This window comes from Poecile atricapillus, chromosome W (genome assembly GCF_030490865.1).
Source record: "Poecile atricapillus isolate bPoeAtr1 chromosome W, bPoeAtr1.hap1, whole genome shotgun sequence".
Classification (NCBI taxonomy): Eukaryota; Metazoa; Chordata; class Aves; order Passeriformes; family Paridae; genus Poecile; species Poecile atricapillus.
The window spans coordinates 837,579-849,266 of record NC_081288.1 but is presented as its reverse complement, the minus strand read 5'-3'; the positions used below and the strand labels follow the sequence as shown (position 1 = coordinate 849,266).

At 65.5% G+C, this 11,688-nt stretch overlaps 1 protein-coding gene across 1 annotated transcript in view; it reads left to right on the top strand.

Moving 5' to 3' along the window:
• The first annotated feature begins 2,722 nt into the window (after positions 1-2,722).
• The window catches only part of LOC131591547 (staphylococcal nuclease domain-containing protein 1-like), a 72,254-nt gene continuing 63,288 nt past the window's right edge, over positions 2,723-11,688 (top strand). Inside the window, exons 1-4 of the mRNA XM_058862358.1 lie at positions 2,723-2,890; positions 5,894-6,043; positions 8,799-8,919; positions 11,324-11,402. Of these exons, the coding sequence (XP_058718341.1) occupies positions 2,816-2,890; positions 5,894-6,043; positions 8,799-8,919; positions 11,324-11,402 (425 nt within the window). The 5' untranslated portion in view covers positions 2,723-2,815. The remainder of the gene's footprint in view (positions 2,891-5,893; positions 6,044-8,798; positions 8,920-11,323; positions 11,403-11,688) is intronic.

Sequence of the window (11,688 nt, the reverse complement as noted above, 5' to 3'; positions counted from 1 at the left end):
TTTCCCTCCTCCCCGCACGCCCGGGGCTGTTTGGGACCATCCGGGGCTCTGTCCCTGCTCCTCGCTGAGCCCCCGGGGATTCCCGCTCTGCTCCGCTGCAGAAATTCCTCTGGAAGCTCAAATCCATCCCGGGTGACTCAGCCGAGCGAGGGAACGGAATTTATCCCCTCCCTCCCTCCCACCATCCCAGGCTCCTCTCCATCAAAACGATGATTATTGAGGGATTCGGGCTAAAAGAGGCAATTCGGGGGTTTGGAGGATTCATCCCGGTGGGATGCAGCTGCCAGGCGGGACACGGTGAGGATTTGGCCCGGGAATTCCATGGATTGGGATAATCCAGCGGCCCCCGGCAGGGTCTGGGCAGAGATTTCCTGTCCTCGGTCAGGGGCCGGGTGTTAAAAACGGGGAGAAATCCCAGAAATGAATAAATGAGAACGGGGAAATGGGGGAAAGGAGGAAAGAGGAAAAAGGAAAGGAGGAAAGGAAGAAAGGAGGAAAGAGGGAAGATGAAAGAGGAAAATAGGAAAATAGGAAAAGAGTAAAGGAGGAAAGAAGGGAAGGAGTGAAGGAGGGAAGGAGTGAAGGAGGAAAGAAGGAAAGGAGGAAAGAAGGAAAGGAGGAATCCAGCTGCCCCCGGCAGGGTTTTGGCAGAGATTTCCTGTCCCCAGTCAGGGGCCGGGTGTTAAAAACGGGGAGAAATCCCAGAAATGAATAAATGAGCATCAAAAAGCGGGAGATGAGGGAAAAGCAGGAGAGGAGGGGGAGCGGCGGGAGGTTGTGGAGGGCAGGGAGAGAGGGGGAAGGGGAATCCTGGTGGATCGGGAGACTCTGGCACGGCCAGGACAGAGAAATCCTGGAGCGGGACCCCCGGGACCCCCGGAACTCCCCGGGACCCCCGGGACCCCCGGGAAAGGGGCGGGGGCTGCCTCGGGACACAGAGAACGGGGGTGGGGAAACATCGGAAAATCCGCAGGGATCGGGGGAAATGAGCCGGGATGTCCCGGGGATGGTCCCGAGGGGACCGGGGGGAATCGATCCCTCTCAGGTGTGCCCTGATCCCTCCCCAGATGTGCCCCGATCCCCTCAGGTGTGCCCCGATCCCTCCCCAGGTGTGCCCTGATCCCCTCAGGTGTGCCCTGATCCCTCCCCAGGTGCCCTGGGGGATCCCCGATCCCATGGAACTGTCCAGGGGGATCCCCAATCCCACGGGAATGTCCAGGGGGATCCCCAATCCCATGGAACTGTCCAGGGGGAACCCAAATCCCACGGGGAATGTCCTGGGGGTGTTCCCGCTCCCCCGAGCCCCCAGCCCCAGCCCAGCCCGGTCCCGGGGGTCCCCTCTGGGCGCTCCGGTGACAAAAGGGGCGTGTCCCAGACAAGCCCCGCCCCAGGGCAAGAAAGGGGGCGTGTCCCGCCGTGACCACGCCCCCAGGGCGGGAAAGGAGGTGTGGCCCTGTGTGGCCCCGCCCCCAGGAGAAGAAGGGGGTGTGTCCCTGTGTGTCCCCGCCCTCCATGAGCCGGGAAAGGGGCGTGTCCCTGTGTGCCCCCGCCCTCATGGCCAGGAAGGGGGCGTGTCCCTGTGTGTCCCCGCCCTCATAGCCAGGAAGGGGGCGTGTCCCTGTGTGTCCCCGCCCTCATGAGCCGGAAAAGGGGCGTGTCCCCGTGTGTCCCCGCCCCCAGGAGCAGTCAGGGGTGTGTCCCTGTGTGTCCCCGCCCCCAGGAGCAGTAAGAGGGCGTGTCCCTGTGTGTCCCCGCCCCCAGGAGAAGAAGGGGGCGTGTCCCTGTGTGTCCCCGCCCCCAGGAGCAGTAAGAGGGCGTGTCCCTGTGTGTCCCCGCCCCCAGGAGCAGGGAGGGGGCGTGTCCCTGTGTGTCCCCACCCTCATGAGCCGGAAAAGGGGCGTGTCCCTGTGTGTCCCCGCCCCCAGGAGCAGTAAGGGGTGTGTCCCTGTGTGTCCCCGCCCTCATGGCCAGGAAAGGGGCGTGTCCCTGTGTGTCCCCGCCCCCAGGAGCAGTAAGGGGCGTGTCCCTGTGTGTCTCCGCCCCCAGGAGCAGTAAGGGGGCGTGTCCCTGTGTGTCCCCGCCCTCATGGCCAGGAAGGGGGCGTGTCCCTGTGTGCCCCCGCCCTCATGGCCAGGAAGGGGGCGTGTCCCTGTGTGCCCCCGCCCTCATGGCCGGGAAGGGGGCGTGTCCCTGTGTGTCCCCGCCCTCATGGCCAGGAAGGAGGCGTGTCCCTGTGTGCCCCCGCCCTCATGGCCAGGAAAGGGGCGTGTCCCTGTGTGCCCCCGCCCTCATGGCCAGTAAGGGGGCGTGTCCCTGTGTGTCCCCGCCCCCAGGAGCAGTAAGGGGCGTGTCCCTGTGTGTCCCCGCCCCCAGGAGCAGTAAGGGGGCGTGTCCCCGTGTGTCCCCGCCCTCATGGCCAGGAAGGGGGCGTGTCCCCGTGTGTCCCCGCCCCCGGCGCGGCGCGAGGCCACGTGTGCGCGCGGGCGGCCTTTGCCGACGTGTCCCTGGCGCCGCGCGCCCCGGAAGTCCCGCCCCCCTCCCGCGCGCCGGGCCGGGCGGGGCCGCGGCGCCCGTGACGTCACGGCCCGCGCGCCGCTATTGGCCGAGGGGCGGGGGGGCGGGGCGGCGCGCGCGGCGGGAGCGGCCGCCCGTTGGCCGCCGGCCGCGAGGGGGGCGGGGCCGAGCGGAGGCCACGCCCCCCCTCCCGCCGCCCCGGCCCCGCCCCGCGGTCCCTTCCGCGCTCGCCCCGGGCCCCGCCGCGCTCCCGCCGCCCGCGCCCGGCCCGACCCGGCCCCGCAGCCCGCCCGGCCCCGCCATGGCCTCCGCGGCCAACCCCGGCCAGCCCGGCTCCGCGCCGCCGCCCGTCGTCCAGCGCGGCATCGTCAAGATGGTAAGGGCTGTGCCCGCCGCTCCTCTCACCGGCCCCGCCGCTCGCCGCTCACCGGGGACCCCCGGCTCCCGCTGGCTGCTCCGGGACCGCGCTCCGCTCCCCCGCCTCGCTGCTCGGGAGCCGGGAGCCCGTCCGTTCCCCGCGGTGCCCGGGTGCCCCGGCTCCGGTGCAGCCCCTCCGGTGCTCCCGGGTCTCTTCCCGCGGCCGTTACGGACCCGTTACCGCCCGCAGCCCGCGGGCCCCGCGCAGCTCCCCCCGCCGCTGTCCCGGGACCGGGCTCGGCTCCCCCCGCTGTCCCGGGACCGGGCTGGGCTCCCCCCGCCGTCCCGGTACCGGGCTGGGCTCCCCCCGCCGTCCCGGTACCGGGCTCGGCTCCCCCCGCTGTCCCGGAACCGTCCCGGTACCGGGCTGGGGCAGGACGGGCTCGGTGTCCCGGGCGGGGCCGTCCCGGGGGTGCCGCACGTGCTTCCCCTTCCCGGGACATCCCCGCGGGCCGGGCGGGATCCCCGAGCCCCGGCCCGGGTCCGCACGGGCAGAGCGCGGGGATGGGGACCCCCGGCCCGTCCGGTGTCCCCGGGAAGGGTCCCCCCGGTGTCCCCGGTCCGGTCCCCACGTGCGCCGGCAGCGGGGCCCGGGAGAGCGAAGGTCGGTCGGGCTCGGTCCGTCCCCCGTGTCCCGGTGCCGTGTCCCGCCCCAGCCCGGTCCCTGCCGTGTCCCCGGAGCCTGCGGGGTTCCTGTCACCGGATCCGGGGGGGATCCCAGCCCTTGTCCCGGCTGTCACCGGATCCGGGGGGATCCCAGCCCTTGTCCCGGCTGTCACCGGGCTGGGGACACCGGGGACGGACCCTGCGAGTCCGGGATGGCAGCACGGGGGTGTCAGGATGGATCCCACGGATTTTGGGGTGTCCAGACCCCTCCCCTGGCTGTGCCCCAGGGGGGTCCCCAGCGGGATTTTGGGGTGCTCAGATCCTTCCCCTGGCTCTTTGTGCCCCATGGGGGTCCCCAGGGTGATTTTGGGGTGCTCAGAACCCTCCCCTGGCTCTTTGTGCCCCAGGGGGGTCCCCAGGGTGATTTTGGGGTGCTCAGATCCCTCCCCAGGAATTTTCCCCCTTCTCCTGTCAGGATTTTTAACCCTTTGTGCCCCCAGGGGCAGCTCTGGGTGTGGGGTTTGGGTTCCCTGCTCCGGTGCCGTGTCCCTGTGCCCTGTGTCCCCTCCCTTCTCCAGACCCAATTTAGCCTGGTTTAAACCCAAATTTCTCTGCTGGAGCCCTGCCTGGGGCAGGTGGCACCTGGGGTGGGACAGGGACAGCGGGGCCGGTGTCCCCACATGTGCGGGTGGCACTCGGGGGCCTGGGACCCCTCCGTGGGGTCCTGGGGGATGGAAAATCCCCCCAGTGACCCCAAAACATGGAGCAGGGGGTCCTGGGGGATGGAAAATCCCCCCAGTGACCCCAAAACACGGAGCAGGGGGTCCTGGGGGATGGAAAATCCCCCCCAGAGCACCCCAGTGACCCCAAAACATGGAGCAGGGGGTCCTGGGGGATGGAAAATCCCCCCAGAGCACCCCAAAACATGGAGCAGGGAGTCCTGGGGGATGGAAAATCCCCCCAGAGCACCCCAGTGACCCCAAAACACGGAGCAGCTCCTCCAGGGATCCCAGGGGGGCTCCAGGGGCCGGGCTCCAGCACCCCCCGTGCCTGGTTCGTTACAGCTCGGGGTTAATTACAGCCAGGAGACCCCCGAGTCGTTAATTACAGAGCGCTGGGAGCGCTCTGGGGGTGCCTGGGGCTCTGCCACGGCTCCAGGGGGTGCGGGGGGCACCCAGAGCCTCGGGGTGGGCTCGGGGGGGCACCCAGAACCTCGGGGTGGGCTCAGGGGGGCACCCAGAACCTCGGGGTGGGCTCCGGGGGGCACCCAGAGCTCGGGGTGGGCTCAGGGAGCACCCAGAGCTCGGGGTGGGCTCCGGGGGGCTCATTCCAGGGGGATCCGGTGTCCTGGGAACGGGGCTGGAGGGGTTGGGGACCCCAGGAGCGTCCCTGGGGGTTCCAGGGTGTGGGGAGCCAGGACAGGGGCTGGAAACAGCTCTGGGAGCAGGGAGATCCCAGGGAGATCCCAGGGAGATCCCTGGGGAGATCCCAGGAGCAGGGAGAGCCCAGGGAAATCCTCAGGGAACAGGGAGATCCCAGGGACATCCCCGGAGAAATCCTCGGGAGCAGGGAGATCCCCGGGAGCAGGAAGATCCTCATGGAGATCCTTGGGAAATCCTCAGGGAACAGGGAGATCCCCAGAGCAAGGAGATCCCAGGAACAGGGAGATCCTCAGGGATATCCCAGGGAGATCCCGGAGAAATCCTCAGGATCAGGGAGATCTCTGGGGAGATCTCCGGGGAGATCCCAGGATCAGGGGGATCTCCGGCTCCTGGCCCGGATCCCGGTCCTGCTGGGGGAATGTTGGGGCTGGGGGGGTGAGGGAGCCCTGGGGGTGCCCAGCCTGGAGCTGTGTCACCACTGGGGACAGTCTGTGACCCTCCTGTCACCACTGGGGACAGTCTGTGACCCTCCTGTCACCACTGGGGACAGTCTGTGACCCTCCTGTCACCATTGGGGACAGTCTGTGACCCTCCTGTCACCACTGGGGACAATCTGTGACCCTCCTGTCACCATTGGGGACAGTCTGTGACCCTCCTGTCACCATTGGGGACAGTCTGTGACCCTCCTGTCACCATTGGGGACAGTCTGTGACCCTCCTGTCACCATTGGGGACACCCCATGACCCCCCTGTCCCCCCCTGTCCCCTCAGGTGCTGTCTGGCTGTGCCACCATTGGGGACAGTCTGTGACCCCCCCCTGTCCCCTGTGTCCCCCCAGGTGCTGTCTGGCTGTGCCATCATTGGGGACAGTCTGTGACCCCCCTGTGTCCCCTCTGTGTCCCCCCAGGTGCTGTCTGGCTGTGCCACCATTGGGGACAGTCTGTGACCCCCCTGTGTCCCCCCCTGTCCCCCCAGGTGCTGTCTGGCTGTGCCATCATCGTTCGGGGTCAGCCCCGTGGGGGTCCCCCCCCCGAGCGTCAGATCAACCTCAGCAACATCCGTGCGGGGAGCCTGGCCCGGCGTGCGGCCCCCAGCCAGCCCGAGGCCAGGGACAGCCCTGACGAGGTGAGTGTGACCGGGACCCCCCAGTGACCCCCCCGGTGACCCCCCAGTGACCCCCCTGGTGACCCCCCAGTGACCCCCCCGGTGACCCCCCTGGTGACCCCCCCGGTGACCCCCCAGTGACCCCCCTGGTGACCCCCCCCGGTGACGCCCCCGGTGACCCCCCGGTGACCCCCCCGGTGACCCCCCGGTGACCCCCCTGGTGACCCCCCCGGTGACCCCCCGGTGACCCCCCCGGTGACCCCCCGGTGACCCCCCTGGTGACCCCCCCGGTGACCCCCCCGGTGACCCCCCCGGTGACCCCCCCGGTGCCATGGGACCCCCCCGGTGACCCCCCCGGTGACCCCCCCGGTACTGCCCAGGACCCCCTGGTGCTGCCCAGACCCCCCCCGGACCCCCCCGGTGCTGTCCTGGGACCCCCCCCAGTGCTGCCCTGGGACCCCCGGTGCCATGGAACCCCCCGGTGACCCCCCCGGTGACCCCCCAGTGCCATGGGACCCCCCGGTGACCCCCCCAGTGCTGCCAGGGACCCCCAGTGCCATGGGACCCCCCAGGGACCCCCCCCCTGGTGCTGCCAGGGACCCCCCCAGTGCCACGGGACTCCCCCCAGTGCTGTCCTGGGACCCCCCCAGTGCTGCCCCAGCCCCAGGGGGGATTTGGGGGAATCCTCTCCTTCTTCACCTGGGGGGGACGGGGGGCTCGGGGGGGCTCAGGGGATGGGTTGGGGATGGTTTGGGGATGGTTTTGGGACATGTGGGATGGTTTGGGGATGGTTTTGGGACATGTGGGATGGTTTGGGGATGGTTTTGGGACATGTGGGATGGTTTGGGATATGGGGGATGGTTTTGGGGGATGGTTTGGGGCACACGGGATGGTTTGGGGCACAGGGGATGGTTTGGGGCACAGGGGATGGTTTGGGGATGGTTTGGGGATGGTTTGGGACATGTGGGATGTTTTGGGGGATGGTTTTGGGACATGTGGGATGGTTTGGGGATGGTTTTGGGGGATGTGGGATGGTTTGGGACATGTGGGATGTTTTGGGGGATGGTTTGGGGCACAGGGGATGGTTTTGGGGGATGGTTTGGGGATGTTTTGGGACATGTGGGATGTTTTGGGGGATGGTTTGGGGCACAGGGGATCGTTTGGGGATGGTTTTGGGATGGTTTGGGGATGTTTTGGGACATGTGGGATGTTTTGGGGGATGATTTGGGGCACACGGGATGGTTTGGGGATGTTTTGGGACATGTGGGATGTTTTGGGACATGTGGGATGTTTTGGGACATGTGGGATGTTTTGGGACATGTGGGATGTTTTGGGGGATGGTTTGGGGATGGTTTTGGGATGGTTTTGGGACATGTGGGATGTTTTGGGGGATGTTTTGGGGCACAGGGGATCGTTTGGGGATGGTTTTGGGATGGTTTGGGGATGTTTTGGGACATGTGGGATGTTTTGGGGGATGGTTTGGGGCACACGGGGCGGTCCCACCCGGTTCCCCCTCCCGCGGGCCGGGGGCGGCGGGAGCAGCGCTGACAGATAATTGCTCTCCCTGGGGAGTTTTGTCTTCCAAAGAGCCTCTAAATGTCACTCTGTGCCAAAGTGACGCCTGTCAGCCCCGCTAATTGTGCTAATTGTTTATGAGCGCGTCATGTTCCCACCTCCGGCCGCGCTCCCGCCCACCCGCGCTGCAGCGGGAGCGCGCCCGGGAGCGCGCACCGGGAACCAACGGAGCCGCTCCGGAGCCTCCCGTGCCCGGCGTGGGGCTGGGAGAGCACGCAGCTCCCGGCTGGGATCATCCGGGTGGGATCATCCGGCTGGGATCATCCGGCTGGGATCATCCGGGTGGGATCATCATCCTGCCGGGATCATCCTGCCGGGATCATCCTGCTGCTCCCACTGGGCTCATCCCTCTGCTCCTGGCTGCTCCCATCCCTCTGCTCCCATCCTGCTGGGATCATCCCGCTGGGATCATCCTGCTGCTCCTGCTGGGATCATCCTGCTGCTGGGATCATCCTGCTGCTGGGATCATCCTGCTGCTGGGATCATCCTGCTGCTGGGATCATCCTGCTGGGATCATCCTGCTGGGATCATCCTGCTGCTCCCTCTGTTCCCATCCCTCTGCTCCCATCCTGCTGGGATCATCCCCCTGGGATCATCCCTCTGCTCCCATCCTGCCGGGATCATCCTGCTGCTCCCACTGGGCTCATTCCTCTGCTCCTGGCTGCTCCCATCCCTCTGCTCCCATCCCTCTGCTCCCATCCCTCTGCTCCCATCCCTCTGTTCCCATCCCTCTGTTCCCATCCCTCTGCTCCCATCCCTCTGCTCCCATCCCTCTGTTCCCATCCCTCTGCTCCCATCCCTCTGCTCCCATCCCTCTGCTCCCATCCCTCTGCTCCCATCCCTCTGCTCCCATCCCTCTGCTCCCATCCCTCTGCTCCCATCCCTCTGCTCCCATCCCTCTGTTCCCATCCCTCTGTTCCCTTCGTTCCCATCCCTCTTTTCCCACCCCTCTGTTCCCATCCCTCTTTTCCCACCCCTCTGCTCCCTCTGTTCTCATCCCTTTCCCTCCCAGCCCCAGCAGCTCCCGGGAAGTTGCCCTCGGCACATCCAGGGAATTGGGGCCGCTCCCGGAGCTTTCCCGGTTTTGGGGAGCTGGGAAAGCTCCCGGGATCCCTCTGGGGGGGAGTTGGTTCCTGGGGAGGAGAGCGGGATCTGCCGGGAATTTGGGAATCCCGAGGCTCAGGGCTCTTCCCTCCCACAGCCCTGGGGCTTCCCGGCCCGGGAATTCCTGCGGAAGAAGCTGATCGGGAAGGAGGTTTGCTTCACCGTGGAGTACAAAACCCCCCAGGGCCGAGAGTACGGAATGGTGTACCTGGGAAAAGGTGAGGATGGGGGAATTCCTGGGAAAAGGTGAGGATGGGGGAATTCCTGGGAAAAGGTGAGGATGGGGGAATTCCTGGGAAAAGGTGAGGATGGGGATTCCTGGGAAAAGCTGGGATGGGGGAATTCCTGGGAAAAGGTGAGGATGGGGATTCCTGGGAAAAGCTGGGATGGGGATTCCTGGGAAAAGCTGGGATGGGGAATTCCTGGGAAAAGGTGAGGATGGGGGAATTCCTGGGAAAAGGTGAGGATGGGGGAATTCCTGGGAAAAGGTGAGGATGGGGGAATTCCTGGGAAAAGGTGAGGATGGGAATTCCTGGGAAAAGGTGAGGATGGGAATTCCTGGGAAAAGGTGAGGATGGGGGGATTCCTGGGAAAAGCTGGGATGGGGGAATTCCTGGGAAAAGGTGAGGATGGGGAATTCCTGGGAAAAGGTGAGGATGGGGATTCCTGGGAAAAGGTGAGGATGGGGGAATTCCTGGGAAAAGGTGAGGATGGGAATTCCTGGGAAAAGGTGAGGATGGGAATTCCTGGGAAAAGGTGAGGATGGGGATTCCTGGGAAAAGCTGGGATGGAGATTCCTGGGAAAAGGTGAGGATGGGGATTCCTGGGAAAAGTTGGGATGGGGATTCCTGGGAAAAGGTGAGGATGAGGATTCCTGGGAAAAGCTGGGTCTGGGAGGATTCCTGGGAAAAGTTGGGATGAGAAGTTTCCCAGGAAAAGCCGGGATGGGAGGGTTTCCCAGGAAAAGGCAAGGCTGTGAGTTTCCTGGGAAAAGCTGGGATGGGAGGTTTTCTGGGAAATTCAGGGATGGGAGGATTCCCAGGAAAAGTTGGGTCTGGGAATGAGGCTGGGAAGGGTCTGGATGTTGGGAATGATGTTGGGATGGGTCTGGATGTTGGGAATGATGTTGGGAATGGTTTGGATGTTGGGAATGAGGCTGGGAGTGGTTTGGATGTTGGGAATGATGTTGGGAATGGTTTGGATGTTGGGAATGAGGCTGGGAATGGTTTGGATGTTGGGATGGGTTTGGATGTTGGGAATGGTTTGGATGTTGGGAATGGTTTGGATGTTGGGATGGGTTTGGATGTTTGGAATGAGGCTGGGAGTGGTTTGGATGTTGGGAATGAGGCTGGGAATGGTTTGGATGTTGGGAATGATGTTGGGATGGGTTTGGATATCGGCTCCTGCCGGGGCCTCTCCCGGTGCCGTCCCCGTCCCTCCCTGCTCCAGCCCAGCCGGGAGCGGCGCTGGTGGGAGAAATGAGGCTGGAAACGTTTCCTGCTGGAATTTATCAGGGTTTAAACTCCATTAACGTGGGAATGCTGGGACAGGTTCCCTGCAGCAGCTGCGGGATGGGGACCTGGGATGAGGCCACAGGGTGAGGGACGGCCAGGCCGAGGGGCAGGAGCTGCCCTGGAGCGCTCCAGGCTGGGCACAGGGGCTGGAAACTGGGAAAGGCCCTGGGGGGACACGAGCCCAGAGGGGCCAGGGGGGCAGGAGGCCGATGGAGCCGGGCTGGGGCAGCCCCAGGGTGGGCACAGCCCGGGGCAGGGACTGTCCCCTGTGCTGGCCCTGCTGAGGGACCCCCTGGAATCCTGGGGACAGCTCCGGGCCCCTCCTGCCAGGAGAGCCCTGGAGGGGCTGGAGGTGTCCAGGGAATGGAGCTGGGAAGGTTCTGGAGCCCCAGGAAGAGCTCTGGGAGCTGGGAAGGTTCTGGAGCCCCAGGAAGAGCTCTGGGAGCTGGGAAGGTTCTGGAGCCCCAGGAAGAGCTCTGGGAGCTGGGAAGGTTCTGGAGCCCCAGGAAGAGCTCTGGGAGCTGGGAAGGGGCTCAGCCTGGAGCAAAGGGGGATCAGGGGGACCTTGTGGCTCTGCACAAGTCCCTGGCAGGAGGGGACAGCCGGGGGGTCGGGCTGTGCTGGCAGGAACAGGGACAGGAGGAGAGGGAACGGCCTCAGGATGGGCCAGGACAGGCTCAGGATGGGCCAGGACAGGCTCAGGATGGGCCAGGACAGGCTCAGGATGGGCCAGGACAGGCTCAGGATGGGCCAGGACAGGCTCAGGGTGGGCCAGGACAGGCTCAGGGTGGGCCAGGACAGGCTCAGGGTGGCACAGGACAGGCTCAGGATGGGCCAGGACAGGCTCAGGGTGGATCAGGACAGGCTCAGGATGGGCCAGGACAGGCTCAGGGTGGGCCAGGACAGGCTCAGGGTGGGCAGCAGCAGGAATTTCCCCATGGAAAGGGGGTCAGGCCCTGGAAGTGCCCAGGGAGCCCAGGCTGGGGTCAGTGGTGTCCCCAGGAGAGCTCTGGGGCTGTTCCAGCACTGCTTTGCTGGGATCACTGGGAATTCTGCCCGATTCCCGTGTCTCTCCTGCTCCTCTCACCCTCGTGCTCCTCTTTCCCAGACACCAGTGGTGAGAACATCGCCGAGTCCCTGGTGGCCGAAGGATTGGCGTCCCGCCGGGAGGGGATCCGAGCCAACAAGTACGTGCACAGCTCCCATGCTGATCCTGATCCCAATCCTGATCCTGATCCCAATCCTGATCCTGATCCCAATCCTGATCCTGATCCCCATCCTGATCCTGATCCTGATCCCCATCCTGATCCTGATCCTGATCCCCATCCCAATCCTGATCCTGATCCCCATCCCAATCCCGATCCTGATCCCCATCCCAATCCTGATCCTGATCCCCATCCCAATCCCGATCCTGATCCCCATCCCAATCCCAATCCTGGTCCCCATCCCCATCCTGATCCCCATCCCAATCCC